The following is a 26,482-nucleotide window of genomic DNA, read 5'->3' as shown; positions in this document are numbered from 1 at the left end:
TAATTTCCAGAATTTCGATATAAAAAGCTTATTTCGATCCGAAATAATTTTATTTAATAATCTATATTAACTAGCTATCGTCCGAAGGAATATATAAGCTAATTTTTTTACGTTATTAGCTTCCTTATACGAAAAAAAATATATATATTTTATAAATCTTTCGGTAAATATTAGGATACTATCGTAAAAAGTCTTAATTAAAAGTTTTTTTAAAAATAATAGTTTTATTATAAAATTTAAAATAATAAATTTTTATACCTTATTTAATAATAATATAGGTTATAATTCCCTATACTGCTTATATTATACTAATTTTGCTCTATTGCACAAATTACATTTTTTAATAACTTTGCTAATATATTCTCGCAATCGTAAGTAATTAAAATATTATTAAATTCGCTTAATTATCTTAAATACTCCTTAATATCCTTTAATAAATAATTCGTAATAATTTTTAATTAGTTCCGTAAGCAATAATTCCTTAATTTTAATTTTATCGTTATAATATTATTATCCGGGGTTATATCGTCCCGCTAAATTATTATTTAAATCTAGGCATTTAGCTATGCGTTTTATTTAACTATTATCGTTAATAATTTTTATAGCTGCGTATAAAGTTATAATTAGTATTAAATCTTTATTATTATCCGTCGAAAAAATAATATTAGTTTTTTTCGGTATTTCCTAAAAATAATCCGGTTTTCGATTAAAAGCGTTAGCTCTTTTATTTTTTAATTTTTTACGATAAATAATTTTAAAATTAAAGTCTACTAAAAATTCTGCCTATTTAATTTATCGTTTATTAAATTCCTTATTAATAATAAATAAAGCTAAATTTTTATAATCGGTATAAATTTTAATTTAATATTTAATTCCGCTAAAATAATATTTCCATTCTTAAAATGCTTTAATAATAGCCATAAATTCCTTATTATAAATTTAATAATTTAATTATTCTTTTATAAACTTTTTATTATAAAATGCAACCGGGTATAATTTCCCGTTATTATCTTTTTATATAAATTACCCACCTATAGCATAATTTAAGGCATTTATTTTAATTTTAAATTTTCGTTTTAAATCTGCTATACGCATTACGGGTTCGTCCGTAATTCGTTTCTTAACTGCTTCGAAAGCTTCCTATACTTCGGATATTTAATCGTATAATATATTTTTTTTTTATTAAATGCGTAAATAATGCGGTAATACCTCCGAATCCCTAAATAAATATTTGGTAAAAATTTACAAATCCTAAAAAGGATTTAACTTTTATTACCGAAATCGGGGTAAGCTAATCCCTTACTATTAAAATTTTAGATAATTTTATCTTAATTTCTCCGGGAAATATTATATATTTTATAAAGGTAACTTTTTTTTTATAGAATTCGCTTTTTTTTAGGTTAATTAGCAAATTTGCGTCCTATAATTTTTATAATACTATTTTAACGTATTATTAGTATTCGTTAAAATCTTTAAAATAAATAAGTATATTATCGAAATATATTATTACAAATTTATCGAAATATTTTTTTAAAACGTTATTAATTATATTTTAAAAGCTTATTAATACGTTAATTAATCCGAAAAGCATAACTTTATATTCAAAATATCCGTATTTATAACGGAAAGCGGTTTTTTATTTTTCTCCTTTTTTAATGCGTATTAAGCCGTACGCGTTAGGCAAATTTAAGGCTATAAATTATTAAATTTTATATAATTTATCGCATAAATTTTTAATTAAAAATAAAAGGTATCGATTTTTAATTATAATATCGTTAAATTTACGGTAATTAATATAAAGTTTTTATTTAGGTTTCCTATTTTTACTCTTTTTTAATACAAAAAATATTAAATATCCTACGGGCGAAATAAATTCCGTAATCTATCCTTTCTATAGCATATCCGCTAAATATTCCTTTAATACCTTTTCGTGCTAAAGTTTTACTAAATATATCGGTATAAAATATAGCTTTTTTTTTTCCTAAAAAAGTATTTTATAATCGTATTTTATATACTTTAATAATTCTATTTTTAATATTTTACTAAATAAATCGCTAAATTCCTAGTATTTTTTTAATATTTTAATTTCGAATTTCGGCTTAATATGCTTAATTATAAAATAAAATCCAAATATTTTAAAATTGCTTAAAGGCTTATTTTAGCGCGTTTTAAAGGCTAATTCTCTTCCTAATATATCTTATTAAAATTAGCCGGTATTCCAATTCACTTTAGGGTTACTCGCTCGTAACTAAAATATCCCTAAAATAATATTATAATCCGTAATTTTTATAATATCGCATTTAAATCCTTTTTCGTAATTTTAAATATAAATTTAAATATACGCAATTTTTATATTTATAATTCTGTTTCCGTACGATATAGGTTTTTTATTAATAATATTAAATGCGTAAAGCGTTTTTTTTTATTTTTATAATATTTATAAAGCGTTAACGATTATTAGTAAGATAAAATTTCCTTAAGCTCCTATATCCACTAGGGCTCGTATTTTTTAATTTATAATTTTAATCTAAATCGTAAAATATTTATTAATATTAATGCTATTTATAGCATATATAAACCTTTTTTTTAAGGATTATTTTTATCGCTTTAGAAATAATTTAGATTTTTTCCTAAATTCTTATTAATTCGCCTATTAGCTTATCGCTACTCGGCGGCCGTATACGCCTATTATTTTAATATGCTTAAGGTATTCCTAATTTATAAGGGTCGATTTTCGTATTATTTGGATAATTCGCTTATTTCTTTTTATATTTTAAAGGTTTATTTTTATAATTTATCGTCCCTAAAAGGCTTTTTTAGCTTTTTTATATCTTTATATTCTAAATAAAATCGTTTTATCCTTAATAGGCTAGTATTATTCGTAGCCTTTTTAACCGAAATAATTAGTTAGGTTATCGGTAATTAAAAATATCGTAATAATACTTTTTACGTTATTTTAATCGCGTTATTGATTATTATTGTATAACGAATTAGGGTTATTTTAAATTATTTTATAGCCCGTAATTTTTTAATTTATCGCTATACTTTTGCCTTATTTTTTATATAAAAATTATATTTATTTATTATATAATTTAATTATATCCGTTTTTTTATATCTAAATATCGCCTTAAGCCAAAATGCGTAATAAATACGATATATCCTCGAATATCGTAATAGCTTACTTCTGCCTTTCCTATAGGTTCCGCTAAATAAAGGTAATTTATAACGGTTTTTCTTATTTTTAAAAGGAAAATTTTTTATTAAATTTTTAATTTTAAATATTCGTCGCATCCTAAATCGATATATTTTATTTACGCAATTTAATAATATTATTTATATTTAATATTAAATTTTAGGTCGTTTCCGAAAATAGCTTTTAAGGTTTTTTTTTCTTATATTATATTTATAGTTTTCTAAAAAATTTCTGCAAATTATTATTTTAATCCGTACGATTTTATTATTATAATAATATAAAGGGTATTTAGCTTAATTAATTTATTTCGTCGTAGTATAATTTCGAAAATTTCGTTATTTAAAATCTATAGCTATTATATTAATCGTTATTTTTCCGATAATCTATCGATATTATAAATATCACTAGGTGCGTAAGGGTCGATTTCGCTAAAATTTTTATTATTACTGCTAATATTATCGATCGATCCTTTTAACCTTAATTCCTAAACCCGGTATTCGGCCTATTATATCTAATTATAAGCTTTATTTTCTAAAATATCCGTTATTATATTATCGTTATTATTTTATAATTATCCTTTTAAACCAAAAGTAACGGTTTTTCCTAAGCGTATAGCCGCTAGGGTTTTTTATTCCTAAAAATACTATCTATTATCGTTTTTGCTAAATTTATACGTTCGGCAAGCGTTGTCGAAGCACGCCGTTTATAAAAATAATTTATAAAATATTTTTTCCTTTTTAATATTATTAAATTATTTTTTACCTTTTAGTATAAATTTAAATCCTAATCTTTTAAATTAGCAATATTTATTTATATAATATTTTATTTTATTATAATTATAATATTTAATTTTAATTTTATTTTTGCGCTAAATAGCGTTAAAATTTATTTATCCGCTATAAATTCTGTATAATATTTTATCGCGCTAATCGTTTTTAGGCCGTTAGGTATTTTGTTATTTGCCTATATTAGCGTAATTGCGTTAAAATCGCGGTATAAGGTTGCTTTTTTTTTTTCGTTTTATTAAACGTATAATTAATTATCGATTTTAATTATAAATTCGCTATATTTCCCGAATTCCGTTAATAGGTTAAAAACTTTGCTAAATTTATCTTTAATATTATTTTTAAATTTTCGGTAATAAAGCATAATCCTAATATCGTCGGTATATTCTATTTTAGCAATAACGCGTTTAAAATCTGCCATATAATTAAATGCGGATCCTTTTTATTTAAAATTTTCGAATTCCTTTTTAGTTTATTATTTTTCGTTTAAATTTTAGAATAATAATCGAAATACGGCTTTATATTTTATATAATCCTAGAAAATATTTTAAATTTCCGCTTTATATAATTTTATCTATTACTCGTGCTTAATTATATTTAAAAAATAAAATTCGAATTAAGCAAATATTCGTTTTTTAAGGTAAAATAAAGCGTAAAATATTTTTTATTTTTTTATTATAAATTTATTATTATAAAAAATTTAGTAAGCTCGGATTTAAGCTAAATATCCTCGAAATACTTTAAAGGTACCGTTAAAAATTGCTAAAATGCTAAGCTTAAGCTTTTCGAAATAAATTAAGATATTAATAATATTAGCGGCCCTAATTATAGCGTTATTAGCTATAGTAAAATTCTAAATTATCTAATCCTTTTTAATATTATTTTTATAAAATTCGCGTAATTAGGCTATAATAAAATCGTATTACCTTTTCGTAAATTCGAAATTATTTTCTTTTATTTCTTACGCAAAAATGCGCTAAAATTGCTTAGATAAAAAAAAAAAGTTTTTCCGGTTAACGATATCCTGCTAAATATTATTTAAAATTTCTTTTAAAAATAACATACCTAAATAAAAATAATTAAAATATAACGATTAAATTATAAATTTCTAAAATAAACCTAAAATATAAAATATTAAGGTTTATATTAATAAAAAACGGTAGCTTCGAAAAAAAATATTAAATAATAAATCTCTAAAAATAAAAATAATTAAACTAATTTACAAATATAATCGTTAAAGCGTATTAAATGCTTTACCTATAAATAAAATAAATGCTTAAATTAATTACTAAAATAATAACTATTTATAGGAAATCCTTTTATATTATATACCTATTTATTCTTTTACTAATTCTTTAATTACCTAGCCTATAAGTAATTATTACGATATTTTATTAATAAATATTATTAGCGTTTAATAAATATTACTTTACTAAAAAATAATTATTATTCCGCTAAAATCGTAATTCTATTTATAGCTGCCTATAGCTATAAAAGGGTAATAATATATTTGCTATAGGGTTCCTGGCCTTTATATTAGCCACTATTACGCCTCCGTTATTTTTCCTATTTCTCTTAACACATTGGTGTTGTTCTGTAAGGGTGCATATTCGTAACACCTATCCTATGATTAATAATCAAAAAGTGGTGAACCAATCAAGAATCATTACCAAGGTAACACACAAGCCTCGAGGGATTTGCCCAGCATTCCTATTAAAGCTGAAAAGAGATCGACACGCCTCTGCGGAGCACAAATGCCTTCAGCCTCACTTGTAGGTTCTTGGAGCGTTGAGCACCCTGTGGCATTGCATTGTCTATGGCTTCTCAATTCCTCAAAATTCTTAGAAAATGTTTTTGAAGTCATGCACCTTTGAGTGATAACAGACACAAGAACGCCTCAATGCTATGCTTGGCTTTGAGTACAGCCTACACAATAGTATCGTTGATCAATAGTGCCTTGGCTAGCTGGCTGTTCCCCACGGAGCCTTGGCTCTTTAACTATATCGAGACAGCATAGGTAGATCTGCTGATGTTTCGCCCCCACGGACCCCAATGAGTATAGACTTTTGGTTCTTTATGCTTCGTCCTTCCGCATCGTATGATCCTTTGCGACAAAAGTCTCGCATTGGTCCCGGCTAAGTTCATGGGGGACCTTGCAACGTGATGTCAATCTCATACATGAATTCAGGCCGGCAGATGAATCGCCGACCCTGCTCGAGAGAGAGAGAAAAAAGTCCACCTTGTGCTATATGATTGTTTACCGGATCATCCGGGAATAAATATGGGACGCGCTGCTCAGGAAATGTAGATATGGAAGGATTTTTACTTGTAGTTTCTTGGCATTGTAGACAAGGTACTCTTCTGGTCGTCACTTGACGCTTAAAATTGGAACGGATAAGCTGATTCCGTGCATTGCTTGCATAACCTAGAGCTGAACTGAGCGCAGCTTCATATTTTCTTATTTTGCCAATCCTTTCTGTTCTCTAGTTGTGGGGTCCCTTGGATGGCGGGTTATCGATATCGTGAGCAGCTTGGTGTCGCTCTGTAGGAGCAGTGTTGTGTCGCCTACGGCCCCAATCGTGTAACCCCGAGTCCGTCAAGAACAACTTCATCCTTGGCGGGGCTCGGATCGACGGTGCTTGATATGGCACCGTATGGGGTGAATGTAATGGTGTAAAGATGGAGGTATTGAGGAAGTCCTCCACTAGGTACTTATATATGGCTTGACTGCAAGCCGGGTGGGGCACGAGCTAGCGCACCCCGGGCTTCACGCATCAGTGCTCGAAGCGCTTTAGCCGGGCTTAAAAATAAGGTGCTGTTTTCAGAAGTCTTTCCATGTAGGAGATACTCGATCGAGATTCAAGGGCTTTATTTTAAAGATGTATGCTGGACGAGATCATATGAACCTCCATCGAGGTGGCATCTTGAAAATAATGGCAGCTCTATAATAGCGCTAGATGTCGCATTTTTGCCTTTGCTCTTCAGGCGGGTTTTAGCCAATAGCGCTTGTCTGGCTGCCACTAAAAAGAGCTGCAGCGCATGTGGGGGGAATGTCCGCAAGGGAGTTTCGAAGTTGCACTCTGACAAGTTCGCTGAACAGGTCGTGATAGCCAGTTTCCTTCACCCACCATTTGCTCACGGGGTAAAGCGCAGGGGCATATTGGCAGAGGTCTTGCTACGAACTAATAGCTTCCGGTGCTGGAAGAAGGATCTTGCGGACGTTGCACTAGCATCAATGGGCTGTAGCACAAGCGAGGCAAGTTTGGAGATAAGGTGGCTTCAATTGCGGACTGGTCTTCGAACTACTCTTCGCAGTGCATAGTACGCGTTATCATTTTGAATCATATAGGCGTGACACGTTAAAACAAATGCATATTCGATATAGGTAGTAAACCTGGGGTAAACTACGTTTCATTTTCGGTTTTCTGGTGCCTTCACTCAATATTTATATATCGCACCAAACCACTGCACCAGCTAAATAATATGTGAAGTTCTACATTAGGAACTAGCCTAAGAGTGGTTACAGATACATCGACACTATGATCAACTGCTTTCTGCTCTAAGGGCATAATATTGGTATATTAATTCATACCACCTTCGTAATACCAAGCACGTCCGATAGCGTTGGCCCATAACTTTGGTTATCACCGTAAAATTCGAAGCGATACTCTCTATAGTGCTCATCGGATATCCGTGTGCAAAATCCACTCCAAGTTTAATATACATACCTGAAATTCTTCTTTTGCTATCAGTGAGGTCCAGGAGATCGTCGTAGTCCACTTCCATAGTCTCAACTTTACCAAAACTAGCATCCCTCTTCCTATTCTCGATACGGACAACAATCTCGTACATGATGAGCGCAGCAATCGCAATAGTGGAGCCAGCGATTAGCGCGTCGTATCCCGTCCGGTATCCTGGCGCTTCAGATTCGATGAAAAATTGGGGTGCAATGATGTCTCCAATACAATAGGCCACCATTAAAATGCCGTTTACGGTGACCTTCTTGGTGTGGCCGGATGTATTGGCCATTGCTAAGGAGAAGGCTAGAGACTCCAGTATCAGTAAATACTTCAAGCGAATCCAAAAGCCCTTGCATTTTCCACACTCACCAGCTGGGAATGCCGCGTAATAGACATAGATAAAATAGTATGACAGCAGACGCCCAATAACATTGGATTCTGGGAGGTCTACGCGTTCATGGTCAATATCGAAGAACTGTACGATCGTTTCTCATGACTCACACTTGATACACAATGTACCAATCAATGGCGATAGCGAGAAAATCACACTGAGCTTGATGCGGACATTTTCGAAGCGCAAGCTGGGCCATGCAACCAGCACAGCAGACACCGACATCATCACACCAGTTGGCATACCCAAGAGCACTGTTTGCAGTCTGTCGAAACCCAAACTACTGACGATTTGAGCAGAAAAGACGGTCAGCCCGCCATTGGCAAAAACGCAAGTCAGGACATAAACAAAAAGTGTCCAGGTTCGCAAGTCTGACAGCGCCTCTTGGACTTGATAAGACTTGAAGACCTAGATATTGCCCAAGGTCAATCTTTTGATCTGTCAACATGTAATTACGCGAAGAAACATACTTTGTTCTCGAGGCCTGTCTTATTGTCCCTTGTTCTGTGAACAGCGATATATTTCTGCCGGTCGGTCAAGAAACGCGCCGTTAGAGGACTGTCCGGAAACCATGCTAGAATGCAGAACCCCCAGAGGAATGTGAAGCCTCCGAGGACGATGAATAACAGTCTCCAGCTGTCTATCGTGGTTTGAGTTCTGCCAATTCCATACGATATGAAGCCTGTGAAAATCTAGGAGGGGCTCATTAGCCCGATGTCTTCAGATATGCGATAGACTGCTGGGACTTATTGCAACCGTGGAAGCTCTGGTTTAAGCTCAAGCAAGTGTGAGTCTATCTCACATGAAACCTCAAAACAAAAGGAGAACGTACGGATGCCAGTTGTGAGTACCAAAGTGCTAGTCTTATTGGCTGCTCAGGTCTTCGCCACCACATGGCCGTCACAATGTATAAACATGGTACTATAAATGCCTCGAAGATACCCATGAGGAATCGGACTGCCATAAGGCTCCCAGCATTTTGGCAAGCGCTCATGAGCACCGTTAGGACAGCAAAACAGATAGTCGTAGCGGCGAGAAGCTTGGCGACTGGAAGCTTTAGAATGAGATATTGGGCCGGAACCTCACCGATCGCAAAGCCGATGTACAAGATGGATCCAACTAGTTGACCAGGTTTCCTAATCAGCATAACCATATAGCCAGTGACGAATTTGTTCGGATTACTTACTCCAACTATACTGCTGGCCCACAAGATGGGTGCTCTGTTTCATTCCGTATAGAGCTGCATTCGAGAGGAGGTTTTTCTGTCCAAGTTTTCGTTAATAAAAATATCTGCAGGTGTTGCAGTATTCGCTGTCAACTTAAAAGTGGGAGGGTAAAGATGGATGATAATTACGTACGTCAAGAGCACAGATAGTTGATGTAACAAACATCATTGGCAGCATAATCCAGTCTACCTTTCGAAGCACAGACCTAGCCTCGGCGTCCGAGTAAGATCCATGTTCATGCTCATGGAGTGCGAGAAAATTCGCGGCTGCATCAAGACGCGCCTCGTCAGCCGTGCCTATCTGGTGACCGGATGTGGTCTCAATGTCTTCTCCTGCTTTCATATGTATCTCGCCCCCTGACATTGCTGTCGTTTTTCGTTGATCGTTCGATGAAAAGAGGTTCGAAGGGAATGTGCTTTTTATTGCTCTGTTTGCAGGAGCGGCAGAAGATTATGATTTCTTGTTTGCAATAATGAATGCCTTATGAACTCCATATTGTTCCTCGATCAGTGCTTTCCTTTATAGCCAGTTGTGTCTTGCGTGTTATCGCTAGCAGCAGATAGGCTTCAATGATATTGTTTGACTGAGTGGATTAGAGTCGAGATAAGCCAAGCATTCATTGTAATCCTTGCACGGGTACCATGAACAAGAACAATATCAGGTCTAGTCGTTTTTCAAGCGCTTCTGAATTAAAATATCATGTATACCTATCCATTCGTTTTTGCCCCCCTGGAGTCAAATGCATGATATGTTTCTCCCCACCACACTTGTTAACTACGTAGATAAGGCAGGCATGTAGTGGGTATGTATTTATCGATTACTGAAAATAGGCCATCATCGATACAATGCGACCTTGCTTCCTGGCCAAACTATTTTTTCTTAAGCCAAATTTAATTCCGGAAAATGAAGGGAGAGAGGTTTTGAGCCTTCAACCATTTCTCCCTAGTCAAGATCAATCCATTCTTTCGGATCGCCGCAATTACTTGTTCTTCGCCGTGAATTGATCGAGCTATGGTTTTCAAGCAATAAGTGCTCAACGTAGATCCAAAGACCACCGTTGAAACCTTATCTCAAGATAAACCTGTACTACCGTCTCGGCGAGGAGTTGCCGTCCTTCCCCACAACGGACCGACGATTGAGTGAGTCCACTCGCTAAAAAATACGCAGGGAATGAGCACCTAGCAATCGTTTTCCGTCGTCGGACGGCTCATTTGGGCTTGATTGATCAATACATCCCTCAAACCCCCGGTCACTGTTCCGTCTTTCTCATACCACTAGATTTCAGTCTCTAACAGAACAGCCGCCATCGGACCGACGACGGAATAACCTGCTGAAAGTACCATGGTAGCAAAGCATCGGAGATCATACCCATGGTTCATGTTCTTCTCTGTCGATGAAGGACAAGAGCTCCAAAATTATTTCGTTACGGCCCGATGCAAATGATCAAAGCAAGTATGTTCTAGTGTCCCCGGTCCCTTGTGTAATACGACGGTTATGATAGCCGTCCTAGTTAGATAATGAACGAAGATGTGATGTTGCTTCCTCCATGGACGCACCGGATACCATGCCGCCGGAGTCGGCATTCAAGGAGATTATTCGTCTCATGTAGCTTTGGGCATTAGACGCACTATATAAGAATGTGTGCAACCATCAACACTGGGATCTGCTGCTCTATTTTCATGAGATAAGCATTGGCTATTGGCACCATTCCTCACAGAAATCAATGAAATTAACAATGTCTCCTATCAACATTATAAAGAGCTACTTGCATTTTCGGTTCCATCGCTGGGATGTGTACGCCAGCAATCGGCCGCTGCATGGCAAACAAGAATCACACGCGTGTGCTTGCGATTCGGAGGCTCAGCTCGAAGCGAAAACTGGGCTGGGCTTGTGCGACCAAGGTGCACCCCATCGCGACTCGACATTCCACGAGGCACTTGCTGTTACCTCCAGCGGACGATATGAAGTGTTGCAAATCAAGTCGAAAGGGTCTCTTGGGGAGTCAGAAGTTCAGATATGCACTCGAGCAATCGGATTGAATCCCATTGACTGGAAGTCCGTTGACTTCTCCATGTGTATGCCAGAGTTTCCCTGGGTCAATGGACGGGAGCTGGCCGGCGTGGTGGAGGCTGTGGGCAGCACAGTCAGCTATATCAGACCTGGCGATCGGGTTTGGTCGAGCACATACTACAGAAAGCGTGAAGCTGGATGTTTTCAGGCCCGTGTGGTGGTGCCAGCACATACAGTCCTGCCCCTACCTTCAGACTTGTCTTTTGAAGATGGAGCGTGTCTCGGAGTTCCTGGGCTCACTGCAGCAATGACGCTCTGGCATTGGCTTGGCGTACCTATGCCCTGCGATGCTACCATGCACCCCACAGCTCAGGGGGCCCAGGGACAAGGACCAATCCTGATATGGGGTGGCTCGACCATCACTGGACAATTTGCAATTCAATTGGCCACGCTGAGTGGCCTAGACGTTATTGCTGTGACTTCAGGAAAGACGAGTGCTGTAGCTCAATCCCTCGGTGCCAAGTGCGTGGTGGTGCGAGACGGCAAAACAAACGACCACATCGTCGCTGAAATCTCCGCTGCGGTAGCAAGCCTTGCAGGAAGTCCAGATGCCCTGACCAAAGCGATTGACATTGTTGGTCCCGAGACCGCAATACATACGATGGGAGCTTTATCGTCCAGTCAGCCCTCCACCATAGCGGCTCTGTCGTTCTTGCCATCAGGTGCTACTGTTCCTGACAATATTACCGTAGCAAACGTGCAGATGAAGGACTTCGTCCTTTGCCCCGAGTCTCGTAAATATGCTCTCGAGCTTAATCGTCTGATTGCATCAAAAATCGTACAGCTGCCGTCTCACGAGATCTCCAGCTGTGGACTGTCAGGGATTCCTACAGGATTGCAAAGGCTCAAGGAAGGCGATATGGGAGGCAAGAAACTAGTAGTTTCGCTACAGACCGATAGAATTTGACGTAGTGGTGGAGGACATTGAAAGAATGTGCTGGTTCTGGTAGCTCGTAATGATGTTGGTTAGTTTTCCCCACTATTTGTGACCAAGTAACACTACCACCTAACAACATGTGATAAAATAAAGAGTGGATTTAAGCATGGTCTACCTCCACGAAAAGACGGAGTGAACAAATAAACTCAGTAAGCGCTTCCCGTTCTGTCAACCGATGCCACACTATTCTGCCACCCTCTGGCGCATCAATATGGTTGCTTTTGAATTTGATGAAGCATTGCTCCCACAGCCTTCACAAGAATATTCGGATTCTAGGTCCTGTACGGTGATTCTTAATATGATTTCGTTTGTGTGTGTGTGTGTGTGCGCGTGGGTGGGGGAGTCGTGCTAGGCGCCGGGGCGCTAGGTACCTCCCCGCAGCTGCTACAGCTTTCTGCTCTCTTCAGTTTATTACACTTTTAGCTACGCTTTGCCAACCTTAGATTGATAGATGATCAGTTTAAAGATCATTACTTTTGTGGCTTAGTGGTTAATATATAAATATGCGTTTATTTCTAATTCATTTGACCCTTTGTTCCCGTAAGTAAGAGGTTTAAACCAGCAGGCCTCTGGCCTTATAGTACAGATGATTCTGACTAACCTAGAGCATTAAATTTTCAAATTTGGGAGCCATTACATAGATTTAAGACTTTCAGGCGCTAGCCATGTACAACTCAAACTTCACTTCAAGATCATTTCAGGATTATTTTACTCATACGTGCAATAGTGGTGAAATGCAAGCTTGATGTAGTTTTTCACCATCAGCCTACGAGATATATCGAAGTACACTGAACGCATACTAGCAGAATTATTTATTGAAGACAATGCGTGGGATATAGTTCTCAGGGTGAACTGCACAAGGGAAAACAAAAATTTCAAATAAAAAAACTGCATTCAATTTGACGGTGCCAGTCTATGGAAGCTATCCAACTTACTATTCCGCATATGCTCACTTCAGCGACGCCGGCAATCATAGTCGCCATGTTACCATACTCAAGAAATACGGGCAGCCTTGAGATCTCTCGCCTTCCTCTCTGCTTCCCTCTCACGCCTATAATTGGCCGCGGGATGGTCATCCCTGACCCGGCGATGTCCTGGCTGTATATACATGTTTTCGCGAAGAGTCCCACCCGGCACTGCGTAGTCCTTCCAGTACCTGCCACGGGCTTGAAGGACAGGCACCAGAAGCTCGACAACATCCTGCATTGTGTCTGGGGAAGACGAGGCGTAGAGGTTAAATCCATCCACGTCAGTCTCTTCCATCCACTTCTCCATGAAGTCGGCGACCATTTCCGGAGTGCCCACGACGTGGGGGTACATGCCGCCGCAAGACATCCGCTCGCCCAACTTTCTCGGAGTCCATGCATCATTGTTTTCGTTCCCTGCCTTGAAGCTCTCAATCACACCCTGAACCGCATTCGTGGCGCCGGCGTCAAAACTAAAAGGCTTGTCCAACGGATAGCTGCTTAGATCTATCCCCGTGTACGCACAGAATCGAGCGAGTCCGGCTGTAGCACTGACATTCTGAAGTGTTCGTTGATACTTTGCCTGGGCCTCTTCAACTGTGCGGCCAAGAAATGTAGCAACACCGGCAAAGGCCTTGACATTACTGGGATCTCGACCGGCGGCCTTGGCCGCCTCGCGGACCGTCTTGACGTACTGAGCAGTCCGAGCAGATGATATGCTTCCACAATACAGCCCTTCCGCGTTGCCTCCGGCTAGAGCAATACCCGCCGAGGACGCACCGGCTAGAGCAATACCCGCCGAGGACGCACCGGCTTGGAAGATGACAGGTGTGCGTTGAGGGGAAGGATGCACCTGGTGTATCGCTGAGAGCTTGTGGAACTTGCCACTGAATTCCGTCTTGTACAGACGCTCAGGATCATATGCAGTATCCCGTTCGACGTCAAACACCTGAGCATCATCGTCCCATCCTCCCTCCCAGAGCCTATATGTCAAATTTACAAACTCTTCTGCCTTCGCGTATCTCTGATCATGGGGCATGATACCATCGAATCCCATCGCCAGGGCTGATGAATTTGTGTATCCCGTCACGATGTTCCATCCGATTCTTCCATTGGTGATGTGGTCCAAAGACGAGAAGCTGCGTGCCAGGATGAAAGGATTCAAGTAGATGGCATTCGCAGTAAGCGCAAAACCTAGGCTTTCGGTGACGGCAGCCATAGCACCCACTATGACGAATGGATCAAGCTGGGCGACCTGACTTCCACCACGGTATGTGGCGTCAGTACTACCACCATAGACATCGTTGGCGCCATAGGAATCGGCAAAGAAAATGGAAGTAAATTTGCCCTTCTCTGCCAGCTTCGCAAGGCTCATGTAGTAATCCAGTCTGTCCTTTCGCCGACAGCCGTCCTGAGGACCATTCCTTTGCCACTGTCAGCATACGCAGCTCCGAGAAGCGATTCTCAGGCTTTGGTGACTCACTTCCACTGCCCAATGAAATGATTTCCACCCGTGGCACATGTTTCTAGGATATTGAACTGGATCAATTTGGTTGAGGCCATTCTGGAAGCGCAAGACTATGAGCTGTGGGTGGCTGTTGGTAATTGTTGGTGTTGTTGGGGAGTACGGTGGTCTGCTGATACGACAAACTAAAGCTCGGTCTTTATTTACATATATGACATTCTGCACGGAGCCCATATGGCATCTTTTTCAACGGATTATATCCTCCTTCATACCACGGAACAAATCATATTGACTTACACGACATTGAATGCCTAGTGGCATCGGCCCCACAACCCAGCATGCGGGCCCACCAAGATTGATGCGGCATAGGGCAAAGGTGTCCATTGGTTGGGGATTGGCTTACCTAGAAAAGCGTGCTTCAGTGTTTGTCTCTGGACTTTTCGAGTAGGTAGTCAGCTAATTACCCAAAACGGCTTCTTATCTTGTCGGCTAAAAAAACCCGAGATATCGGAAGGGCCGAGTGCCACGAAGGGCCGCATCGCTTGCAAATGGCTCAAATATGCGAAGAGGAAACCATACCGCGCATTTTACCTAGAACGAGGGCATACTAAAGATTTCATCTTGGTCATTTACTATTGTAAACTATATCCGGCGCGGAAGTTCCTTTTTGTTGGTGATAATGGCCGATGAACCCACAGCGGATTACCCACCTCCGTCCAAACGACCTCGGGTTCTAGTCGCATGCCGACGCTGTAAACAAAGAAAGACAAAGGTACGACTGCGAGTCCATCACAAGGTCGGTCACCATAATTGACAGTCCAGTGCGATGGTCTGGAGCCTTCTTGCTCTTCCTGCCTTAGAACTGGCAGTGAATGTAGATACGTCGGCTCAGTGGGACCGACCGCTGCCGAGACCAAGATATACGTCAAGACCCTGGAGCATCGTGTCGCAGAGCTTGAGAGCATCTTGTCTGCTAATGGAAACATTGATGTTGCCGGCGATCATTGGGAGCGAGTACGCCCGCGAGCCGACAGCATTGACGCCTTGTCCAGTGCCGTTTGTGATTTATCTCTCAATGCATGTGGATTTTATGTAGGGGGCAGCTCGAGCCTTGCCATAGGCAGTCTCCTAGCTTCTCTTGTTCAGTCTGGTCAGAGGCATTCTGGAAATCGGCCCATCTCCCGTCCTCGCAGACACCTCGCCGAGCTAGAGCCTGCCTCAGAACCCTTCCCCCAGGACAATGATTACCATGTGCCGGATATCTCATGTTTCGACGATAGGAACCTCGACAGGTTATTCGATGCTTATTTGAACTTTTTCTCGAGTCAGCTTCCTGTTATACATACTCCAGTACTCCAAAAGTTCCATGAACGGCGGACTGAGATCACGGACCCCTTTGAAGCAAGCATACTTCATCTTGTCTACGCTATTGGTGGGCGATGTCTGGAGCTTGCTGGTATGGCTAGGAATTTCACATTTTCGGCTGATCAGCATTATGAAGCGGCTATGGAATGGCGCGACGTCATCATTGGACATTGTGATCGAAGGACGGTGATCTTCCTGGCCTTGGCTGTTTCATATTGCCTGCGAGCGCCAAGGGCACCTGGACCCTGGTAACACATCCAAGGACAAATTCCATGTAGTATCGAAATCACTAATTATATACAGGATGATGATAGGCCACGCTGTCAAGCTTTGTGTATCGCTTGGCCTTCACAGGAAGTCCAATGCGCTGCAGCCTGATCCCCAGCGCGAACTAGACACACGGGCGTTCTGGGCCTGCTATTGTCTTGATGTGGACACTACCATAGCATCGGGACGGCCCCCTTCCATATCCAATCGCGACATCGACGTTTCGGTAAGCAGCCCGATTTTCTAGCATACCAAAGATGTGGCAGTTGACTGTGTTGCGATTAGTTACCTTTGGACATGGAAGAATCGAGCACCTCAATTCAAGATTTCCAAAACGCACCAACGCAGAATGGAAATAAGCCGAGAAGGCTTACAACTAGTCTCAGCTATTTCATTCTCGGCATAGAATTGAGAAAAATCATTTCGTCAATACAGCACGAGATATATCGGGTAGACCGCAATGTCAATGCATCTCACGAGTTATTCGATATGTTTCTGGAAGAGCTAGATCTTTGGAAAGCCGATGCCTTGTTATTCAGCAAACCAACCAATGGAGCGGAAAGCTCTGTGCATCAAGAGACGGATGGCTCGCGTTCGCCGATCGAGAATCCGATGCTTGTGAGTAACAGGGCCCATGTAAACTGTCGCACTGGAATGTCTAGATGCTAAAGAGACATAGATAATACAATACCACAACGCAACACGACTTCTCCTATTTCCGCAGCTTACAGAACCACAGGTTCATACGCCTTATCTCAGGCGCTGTGCCACCGCATGTATCGATGTCTGCCAACGGTACAAACAGGCCCACGATGCGAATTTCCAAATATGCTATTCTCCCCACTCCATACAGTCAGTCTTTCTTGCTGGGCTTACTCTTATTTACTGTATGTGGCTTGAGCCCCGAGAAGTGCCATACCACGCATCGCGCGGTGCAATCACGGACTGTAGCATAATGCTCTACGTCATGGCGGAGCGATGGCCAGAAGCGCAGCGCTACAGAAACATATTCGAACGTACGAGAATATCAATGCTCAAGATCATAGCAGGAGACACGTCCCAGAAGACATGCGCGGCACTCGACGGCATCAACACAGATGAGGCATCATTTGTTGGCAGCCTGGGTAATGAGATGGGAGGTAGTGCATCCTTCTGCCTCTCCCATATTCTCCAAAGCGTTAGTAATCAGCGTAGGACGGAAACAGCACCCCATGTGGCCAGCATCAGCTCACCAGTGGAAGACATCATACCCGAGCCTGCTTCAACAGGCCAAGATTTGTTGGACACGGCACATTTTGGTAGCTCCTATAATGGATTGCTCTGGAGTATTGATTTTAGTGGCACATAGCATGATCGGGACTAGAAAAAGGTTTGCACATATTTTGGACATCTAGACTTTATTTCCTTTCCATTAAGGATTGACAGATTATCTCCGTGATTTCCCCTACAGAATTCTGAGATTGCTTCTCGAGATCCGTTTGCGACACAGTGCGGAAGACGTCGGCAACGCCAGTAAACACTTCAGGGCCCCAACCACCATAACTCTGAAAAGTCATACGGATTTCCTCCATCTCTTTGATCCACCGGTACGCCTTCCGCTGTGAGCCGTTCAAGCTGCTTTCGTGTATGGCAATCACACTTGGGAAATACTCTGCCATGTGTTTACGTAGAGGCTCTAAGACACCCATTTGGTGTGCCGTGGTGTATGCTTGTATAAATATGGCGGCGTGGCCCTTGTAAATTGCACCAAAACACATTTTCAGCCCACTTGCATCGCCCACTGCGCTACCAACGTGTCGGAAATTTAGCAGCGACTTGAGCTCGGATGTCCAAGGTTCGGCAAGCTCCGGACCTGCGATGGTGATTGAAGGTCGAAACCACGTCTGGTCTTGGAGCATCTTGGGCGGGAAGCCAATGATTGCGCCGTCGATAAAGGTGATTCGACTCGGGGCAATAATACTGTCAATCTCCTTGCATAAATCTGGCGAAATGGCGTTCATGTCCACATATTGCAGGGGCGTTGCCAACGGACTCGAAGAAGCGTACACATTGGCGACTTTCTTGGCCAGAGGCAACGCCTCTGCGGGCGGAACAATGGAAAGAAAAATGGATGCTGCCTCTAGCATTTCGGCAAACGGTAGCACTTTGACATTGAGCGATTTTGCCCGCTCCCACGTCTTCTCACTGCGGCCGTCCAGATTTGTGATCACAGGGTAGGAGTACAACGTCAGAAGCGATGCGATGCCAGCACCCATTTCGCCAAAGGACATGATGGCTATGGTGGGCTTCTGCGTAGTGGAGCTTTCGTCGTCGAGGGACGGCAATGGGCTGGTGCCAACGCCGACAAAAGTCCTGTCTTCAGCCATTATGCCTAAAACAATCGGAGCAAAGGGAGAAATGTGACTAGGGCTCAATGATGGTATCAACGGTCGTAGCTTTTGAAGCTCTAGAAATTTAGCAATTGCATTGGTGCATATATACATTGTTCCGAGGAGACTAGACCGAGGCTTCCGAGCGAAGGACTGAAACAGAGGTACTGTACATTCCTTACCACTCCATTTGATAGCAGATCTGACACTAACTTTCTATGCGATATGACACAGGAATCGGCAAGTCAGAATCATCAGTCGGAAAGGCAAGCCGACGAGGGGACTAGACCATATACGTGGGCTCCACCCCTTCGGCATTAATCCATACCGTGCAATCCTCTGGCTATGGTGACGGACCTGTGCCCTTGCCTCGACTGACTTCCGATGTGCAATTGACTTGTCCCCGACCACCGGTGATTCATGCTGTAATTTTCAATTCCTCGCCTGGCTTCGTGCGCATTACTCTAAGCTGCTCGATTGTTTTCGAATCTATAGTATCCCACAAGTTGCCTCGAATCTATTCTGCTTGTAGACCAGGTCATGCACCATGCACCAGCAACTCGAGATTCGGAGTCTAGCTTTGCAAGACTGCGAAGCTATCTCGGCCTCTGACAATCCACAAGGCCAAGAGCAGAATCCATATAACCGATTTTCGAACAAGAGGAAACTCGTCATAGTCGTCGTTACTTCCTTTTGTGGAGTACTTGCACCCTTCTCGTCCATTGGCATTCTGTCGGCAACGCCTGAGCTCTCCGATTACTACGAAACCACGGATTCAATCATCAATATTTCAAATGCCTTGTACATGGTCTTCATGGGCATATCTGCACCGATATGGGCCCCGATTAGCCAAATATATGGCCGCAGACCGGTAAGAATGCATTCATCAATCCTCTCCCGTACCGCCAATTGACTGGATCTTATTTAGGTCATGCTGCTATCTGGTGTGCTCTTCAGTGCATTCTCCACAGCGACCATCTTTGCACCAAATCTGCCAGTTTATTTTGTCTTGCGCATGCTCGTCGCTCTCCATGGAACACCTTTCCTTGTCGTCGGCACTGCCATTATTGGCGATATTTATACCTCGCTAGAGCGAGCTAATGCTCTGTCGTGGTTCCTCTTTGGTGGCCTTTTCGGACCAGCCATTGGACCCTTGGTCGGGGGCATCATTGTCACTTATCGCCCGTGGCAGTACATCTTCGTTCTCCAAGCCGCACTTTCCGGCTTCGCGCTGGTTCTGGCATCTCTGCTCATTCCTGAGACTATTCATAAGCTTGGCGATGCGGATCTGTACGGGCTCGGTTTTGTACAAAAGGCCACCCAACTGTGGCGGAGGGCAAATCCATTTCGCTCACTATACCTGCTGTCACGCCCAAATCTCGCAATGGTAGCATTCGCTTCCGGTAGTATCATGTGGAGTATGTACGCGCTATTGACACCAATCCGTCAAGTGTTGAACCCACGATACAACCTAACCTCCCCCGTGGAGTCAGCCTTATTCTACCTCGCACCGGGCTGCGGTTATCTCGTAGGAGCTTCGATGGGTGGCCGCTACTGTGATTGGTCACTCCAAAACGTTATGCATGCGCGTAAGGAAAATTGTACGCCCGAGGATCGTTTGCGTTGCTCGCTCGTGCCTCTGGGCATCATCACACCCGCGTGCATCTTGATCTACGGCTGGACCGTCCAGGAGGCCGTGGGTGGAATATCCGTCACTGTTATTACCATGTTCGTGCAGGGCGTAGCGCAGTTGTTCATACTACCAGCCTTGAACAGCTACTGCCTCGACGTAATGCCTGAGCGGGGCGCAGAAACAATTGCGGTCAATTATATAACAAGGTACATTTTTGCTGCTGGCGGCACAGCGTCGGCAATACCCATTATTCAGTCAATTGGACTAGGTGCCACGACGACCATTGCGGCCGGCTTCTTGATCTTGGCGGCAATTGGGATAGCTGTAACTATTAGCCGTGGCAAATATTGGCGGTCAAAGGCCATGGGAGGATAATTGGCTGTACAACCGAAGGTACATCAAGATAGATTATTTGTCTTGTTGCACTGGCGTAGTCACCAGCCACCACGGATCACCTGCTCAGGTATAGTAGAAACCTCTTCAGCACCGTTCTTTCATAGCTATTTAGGATTAACTTGAACATTTTTCCGGCGCCATTCGATCACATCTTCCCCTCTATGCTGGCTTAGGTGAAATATCCACATCTCTGGAATTTATCGTATGTTCATTCCATCTGTCTTACTATGGCAGAACAGAGGACTCCAATTCGAGGCTAAACAGAAAGTTTCGCTGTAACTTGGAGGTTATATATGGAGCAAACGATATTTTGATTCCTTAAGAAACTGAAAAGTTTGATGCGGCCCTGGGTCATTTATTGTAGTGGCATGTTGTAAGAGGTGCCGGCGAAAGTTTGACACTGTGATTGGAATCCCTTGCGACGTGGGTAAAAAAAGGTCTCTTAAATATAAGGTCATTTTGATACGGAGAAGGTTCGCATCATTGAATATTAATTCTTCTTATCACTGCATCAATAGAACTTGCTACCTTCTCCAAATTGTCCTCGTTCAATCCTGATACATTAATTCTCCCATTTTCTGGAAGGTAAATACGGAATTCCTTGACCAGCTGCGTCACCTGCGCCTCGTTCAGTTTGAGGTAGGAGAACAGGCCTTGCTCAGAGATGATGTTCTCCCAGTCTCCAGGACTCTTGTACTTGACGCTGAGAAGATGGTACAACTTTCTCCTCAGTGAATAGATGCGAGAGCTTGCAGCCGCAAGTTCCAGTCCCCATGCGGAGTAGATCTCCTTGTCGTTGAGTATAATATTCGCAAGGAGAGCACCATAGGCTGGGGCCGAAGAGTATTCCCAGCGAGCGATGGACCGGAGAGAGTCTAAAACATTGGACGCAATCGCAGCATCCGAGCACACAACGTGAAGAGCCCCGGTTCGTTCCGAGTAGAGGCCCATGTTCTTGGAGAATGACTGGCAGACGAGCATGGGGATGCCGAGCTCGGCAAAACACCTCACAGCCCAGACATCCTGCGCCCCGTGGTCTGCATTCTGTGATCCGAACCCTTGATAGGCAACATCAAAAAAGGCAAAATGATGCCGCTGTCTCATTATATCAGCAAGGCATTTCCATTGCTCTCTGCTAGGATCCATCCCAGTCGGATTGTGACATGTTCCCTGGAGAATGAATATGCTCTGCTCTGGGGCCCTTTCGGCGGCTGTAAGTGTGCTGTCAAAGTCAAACAGGCCAGAGGTTCTATCGTAGTATCGATACTTTTCTACTTCAATGCCAGCGTGGGTGAAAAGAGGTTCATAGTTTCCCCATGTAGGCGTTCCAACGAATGCTTTTGTCGTGTTGGCTTGGCTCGATTTCTCGGCAGATGGAAAGTATTTCTTGAGGAAAGCTGCTCCTAGTCTATTCGCTCCGGTACCAGCAACAGTTTGGATCGATGCCAGCTTTAAAGTGTCAGCAAGACTGGTTGTTGAATGGGAGCAGGGTGCGTGCATTCAAACCATGATTGTTTCCAAACAAGAAATGTCCCGCTGCCTTGGTGAAGGATGCTATACCAGTAGTCGGATTGTACTGCGACCATCTAGTCTCACTCTCTATATCTCCATCAATCGTACCACTTCGACCGTACATCGTGGCCAATGTTCAAGGCTTGCAATCGGGACTTTGCCTGTTCAGTTCACGTTAGCGAACAGCCCGCAGGGCACCAATGTAGCTCTCACGCTTACCCTCTTGATAGATTCGAATTCATGATACTGGCCATTTTCAATTCGGTACACACCTGCTCCGAGGTCGACTTTGGAGGGAGATTTGTCGCCATCAGCCAGGGCCTTAAGCTTGAACATGGGGTCTACAGGGCCACGGGGAACCCATGAGAAGGTTTTTGACTTTGTTAACATTGTTGCGGGCAACTTAAAACTCTTCATTGCGCTCGACATATCTGCGCTGCCCAAATGTCTAAAACCACGAGCATTCAATCTAAATGTATCCTGTACTATATGAATTCATAACACTCGACCTGATCGTACTAGCCAAGGTCCATGTCACCGCAGAGACGAAGCCGGACCTAGATTCCGAAGGACATCTATCTCGACCCACCTATCGGGATCAGCCTCCGGGGTCACCTCACCCTACATTACGCAAGCTGTCAAGGTCTTACACTATATTGTCGAATCAATCATGTGTACAAATTACTATATCACAGAATAAAGAAATTATGATAAGGATGAACAGAAGAGGGGTGATGTGGGAGGGGCCGTTCCGCAGAAATTCCCGTGTCCCGATGCCATCCATAATCCCAATCGGCGTATAAGGCCATTGTTTTGATTAGGATCGTGTTTGCCAATTCGTTCATTAGACCCAATATCTCATTCCGCTGGCCACTTCATTCACAGAAAGGCTCAGTAGAGATCGAAGTCATGGCCTCCAATCTCGTTCGCCGTGTCCCTCTCCACGGCCTTGCTAGTTGGCCGAGCATGTCGTCAAGGTCAGTTGCTGCCCGTAGGGCCAGCGACAACTGCAGACGACCGGGCATTCGAAGCTTGAGCACCACCTCAAAAGTATTGCCGCCTCTGTCTATCATGCCCATGTCGCTGCTCCTTCGCTCTTACTTTCTTACCTCTATTCTTGCATCCCCGCGTATTCTCAACTTGTGTCTGCCAATAATGAACAAAATGGCCAACTCAAAATCCGCCTTCCTCAATCCAGATCGGAACCCGCTGTTACACGTCCTGGTTAGGAAACTATGTTTTGATCACTTTACCGCTGGTGAGACGGAGACCGAAGTTAGACAGACAATCAATCATGTGAAGAGTCTTGGGTTCAAAGGCGTGATTCTTGGCTATGCGAAGGAGGCCCACATCGCTGGCGTCGATACTGACATGGGTATTCCCAAGTCTGCCCCCGGAGTCTTCGAGACCGAATGTGTCAATGCATGGAGGGACGGCATATTAAAAACCCTGAGCCTGATTGGCCAGAAAGACTTTTTGGCTGTCAAGTCAGTAGTGCGACCCATCCCTCTCCTCGGTAACCTGATGCTCGATGCGATGTGTTTGTTCAAGACTAAATCTTTCCGGCGAGCAGGTTCTCGGGCGCTAGCAAAGCCACACTGGATGCACTGGCACACGGAGAAGACCCGCCGCAGAACATGTGGGGAGCCATGCTGGAAATCTGTGATGCCACCGCGAAGCAAGGCAGCCGACTCTGGATTGACGCCGAACAGCAGGACCTTCAGCCCTCTATTGACGAATGGACGAGGCGGTTGATGCGGAGGTACAACCAAGGCGACAAGGCACTTGTCTACACAACAATGCAGAGCTATCTAAAGCACATGGAGTATAACGTTGGCAAGCACCTCGAGATGGCTCAGGCCGAGGGCTGGATCCTCGGCGTCAAGCTCGTGCGCGGCGCCTATATTGCAACAGAGAGGCGCAACTTGATCCACGACACAATTGAAGATACCCATGATGCATATAACAGGATTGTCAAGAGCATGCTCCGACAGGAGTATCCAGGGGTGTCGCCTGACAAGATTTACCCTCGCTCTGAGCTGTTCCTTGCCACACATAATGAGGACAGCATCAACAAGGCATGGTCTCTGCAGAAGTCGCTCCTGCAAGCTGGGAAGCCTACTATAGAGCTTGGCTTTGGTCAACTTCAGGGCATGGCCGACGAGGTGGGCTGTAGCCTGATCCAGCTGTGCCAGGATGAGAAAGCCGCGGACAAGACCCAGGCTTTGCAGGCCATCCGGGATGCCCAGTTGATGGCCGTGCCGAACGCGTTCAAATGTCTTTCATGGGGGACCACGAGCGAATGTCTGCAATTCCTTTTACGACGGGTGCGGGAGAACGCCGATGCGTTCGGGAGAACAAAGTACTGGGCCGTGAGTTTTCGAGAAGAAATTTTGCGACGGCTTACAAGCCCGTTTTCTCTCAGAGCGAAGGAGCGCTCGCAACAAGGCATTAGGTAGCATATTGTGAAGAGTGTAACGGGCTCATCCATATACCTACTCGCTAGCTAAGTCATGTTAACTGCCTGAAAGGCATTCGTTCTTTACCGTTTGTTAAATGTATTCAGCCACATCTAATAATGTGATGTCGACAATAATTTCTTTTTGGTCGTAACCAAACTGTTAGGTGCTAGGCACCAACGCTAGGTACCACAGTACCCGACTCTCCCCGCAGCTGCTACAGCTTTCCGCCCTCTTCAATTTATCACAATTTTAGCTAGGTACGTTTTGCTAATCAGAGATTAAGGGATTAGCACCCTGAAGATCATTACTCTTGTAGCTTAGTAGCTAGTCACATCCGTTTACTTTCTAATTCGTTTTCCCATTGTTTCCGTAAGTGACTGGTACAAACCAACTACACAAGTGATTATAGGCAGTGCAGTGCTCTTCCAACTTGTTTCTAAGAGCATTGGCTGGTACTGAAGATCCACCCAAGTCTGAAAGCAATTAATACATGCCCAAGTACGTGCTCAAATGATGTCAATGATCGGCTGATGCATCCTTCATTTGTCTTTTGAGTTCTAGATGGAGTAATAAGATCCCTTGAGGCTTCGAATTTTGAGTCTCCTAACTGCTATTGCCGAGGAACTTTTTAAGACCCTTTTCGTCATTCTTCATCTCGACAGCCAAAGAGGGGCGGGGAAGTTCGAAAGTCTCTCGCACACGAGCATACGAAATACCCCCAAGCTGCACAACTGGACGCAAGACATCTAGGTCCACGTTCTCTTGAGCCTTATCCAATGCGTCCTCCCGGGCCCAGAATCTTTTCGCCTCGATGATGGCTAACGCGCCGGCCGGTTTGCCCTGCTCTGCGTGGCCGTGAAAGTCCAAGCTCTTCATCTCAAGCAGCTTTCCCTCAATGGAAAAGACGGCCTCCTGGACTCTTTTGGGAGCCACGGTGGAGGAATCCCGAGGCGTTAAACCAGAAAGCTCCCATTCGGAAGTGCCATATGGCACGTCGAGGGACGTGGCGTTGGCAGCCTCGACGAAATGGTCCGACAGAATGTTAATAACACACTCCCCAGTCTCCGTGAGATTCTTTTGTGTGTCTTTTGGTCGACCCGGACGCGCGGAGAATCCAATGACAAGGATGACGGGATCGTGGTCGACGACCTGGAAATAACTAAATGGTGCTAGATTTGGAATGCCATCCTTTGATAGCGTGCTGACAAAGCTGACTGGTCGTGGGATTGCAGAAACAAGAAGTTTGTAATTGGCTATCATTGAGCGACCTTCCGCCGCTGGATCCACTTCAATATGGGACTTGGTTGCAGACGTGGCATCCGTCGAACCCTGACCATATTTCCACTCTGGGTGTGGAGTCTGGGTAACGACCAAGTCCAACTTCGGGTCGAATTTCTCTCGGGTGGACTCAATTTTTCGAAATTCTTCCAACGTCGGCACAAGCACAAAAGGATTCGGAGCAGGTGGTTTGGTGCTTTGCATTCGGACGGCTGAAACGGGTAAACGCGGACTGTTGTTGTTGTTGTTGTTGTTGGCGAATTGTTTCCAGAGTGTGGTTGCAGACTTCGGCTTGACTCGGAAGGCTTTCATTGTGACAAGGCTGCTGAATGATTCTTCGTGGAAAGAAGGAGGAGAAGATGGAACAGAGAGGGCTACGGGCTGGAATGCAACAATTGGGCCTGTAGTGGTCGAAGACTATGGACTG

At 43.0% G+C, this 26,482-nt stretch overlaps 9 protein-coding genes across 9 annotated transcripts; 4 read left to right on the top strand and 5 right to left on the bottom strand.

Annotated features, from left to right (window-relative positions):
- Nucleotides 1-7,484: 7,484 nt before the first annotated feature.
- PFICI_11958 (uncharacterized protein) lies at nt 7,485-9,699 on the bottom strand (the record flags this gene model as incomplete). The annotated part of the gene is made up of 8 exons (XM_007840539.1): nt 7,485-7,489; nt 7,708-8,022; nt 8,089-8,166; nt 8,221-8,518; nt 8,581-8,802; nt 8,943-9,229; nt 9,297-9,372; nt 9,469-9,699. The coding sequence occupies 8 exons, from the start codon at nt 9,697-9,699 to the stop codon at nt 7,485-7,487; spliced, it is 1,512 nt and encodes a 503-aa protein (XP_007838730.1).
- A 1,372-nt stretch (nt 9,700-11,071) lies between these two features.
- On the top strand, nt 11,072-12,313 carry PFICI_11957 (uncharacterized protein; the record flags this gene model as incomplete). Its single annotated transcript, XM_007840538.1, has 1 exon — nt 11,072-12,313. The coding sequence occupies one exon, from the start codon at nt 11,072-11,074 to the stop codon at nt 12,311-12,313; it is 1,242 nt and encodes a 413-aa protein (XP_007838729.1).
- A 1,023-nt stretch (nt 12,314-13,336) lies between these two features.
- PFICI_11956 (uncharacterized protein) lies at nt 13,337-14,871 on the bottom strand (the record flags this gene model as incomplete). Its single annotated transcript, XM_007840537.1, has 2 exons — nt 13,337-14,732; nt 14,792-14,871. 2 exons carry the CDS (start codon nt 14,869-14,871, stop codon nt 13,337-13,339), a joined length of 1,476 nt encoding a protein of 491 aa, XP_007838728.1.
- Nucleotides 14,872-15,452: 581 nt separating this feature from the next.
- On the top strand, nt 15,453-17,753 carry PFICI_11955 (uncharacterized protein; the record flags this gene model as incomplete). Its single annotated transcript, XM_007840536.1, has 5 exons — nt 15,453-15,545; nt 15,596-16,386; nt 16,442-16,631; nt 16,691-17,023; nt 17,085-17,753. 5 exons carry the CDS (start codon nt 15,453-15,455, stop codon nt 17,751-17,753), a joined length of 2,076 nt encoding a protein of 691 aa, XP_007838727.1.
- Nucleotides 17,754-17,802: 49 nt separating this feature from the next.
- PFICI_11954 (uncharacterized protein) lies at nt 17,803-18,771 on the bottom strand (the record flags this gene model as incomplete). The annotated part of the gene is made up of 1 exon (XM_007840535.1): nt 17,803-18,771. The coding sequence occupies one exon, from the start codon at nt 18,769-18,771 to the stop codon at nt 17,803-17,805; it is 969 nt and encodes a 322-aa protein (XP_007838726.1).
- Nucleotides 18,772-19,321: 550 nt separating this feature from the next.
- On the top strand, nt 19,322-20,782 carry PFICI_11953 (uncharacterized protein; the record flags this gene model as incomplete). The annotated part of the gene is made up of 2 exons (XM_007840534.1): nt 19,322-19,645; nt 19,703-20,782. The coding sequence occupies 2 exons, from the start codon at nt 19,322-19,324 to the stop codon at nt 20,780-20,782; spliced, it is 1,404 nt and encodes a 467-aa protein (XP_007838725.1).
- Nucleotides 20,783-21,283: 501 nt separating this feature from the next.
- Nucleotides 21,284-22,705, bottom strand: PFICI_11952 (uncharacterized protein; the record flags this gene model as incomplete). The annotated part of the gene is made up of 3 exons (XM_007840533.1): nt 21,284-22,252; nt 22,438-22,476; nt 22,535-22,705. The coding sequence occupies 3 exons, from the start codon at nt 22,703-22,705 to the stop codon at nt 21,284-21,286; spliced, it is 1,179 nt and encodes a 392-aa protein (XP_007838724.1).
- A 774-nt stretch (nt 22,706-23,479) lies between these two features.
- Nucleotides 23,480-24,774, top strand: PFICI_11951 (uncharacterized protein; the record flags this gene model as incomplete). The annotated part of the gene is made up of 2 exons (XM_007840532.1): nt 23,480-23,802; nt 23,889-24,774. 2 exons carry the CDS (start codon nt 23,480-23,482, stop codon nt 24,772-24,774), a joined length of 1,209 nt encoding a protein of 402 aa, XP_007838723.1.
- A 606-nt stretch (nt 24,775-25,380) lies between these two features.
- PFICI_11950 (uncharacterized protein) lies at nt 25,381-26,367 on the bottom strand (the record flags this gene model as incomplete). The annotated part of the gene is made up of 1 exon (XM_007840531.1): nt 25,381-26,367. The coding sequence occupies one exon, from the start codon at nt 26,365-26,367 to the stop codon at nt 25,381-25,383; it is 987 nt and encodes a 328-aa protein (XP_007838722.1).
- Between the last annotated feature and the right edge of the window lie 115 nt (nt 26,368-26,482).

This window comes from Pestalotiopsis fici (genome assembly GCF_000516985.1).
Source record: "Pestalotiopsis fici W106-1 unplaced genomic scaffold PFICI_Scf_9, whole genome shotgun sequence".
Lineage (NCBI taxonomy): Eukaryota > Fungi > Ascomycota > Sordariomycetes > Amphisphaeriales > Sporocadaceae > Pestalotiopsis > Pestalotiopsis fici.
The sequence above is the reverse complement of the archived record's forward strand: the minus strand, read 5'-3'. Positions and strand labels throughout refer to the sequence as shown.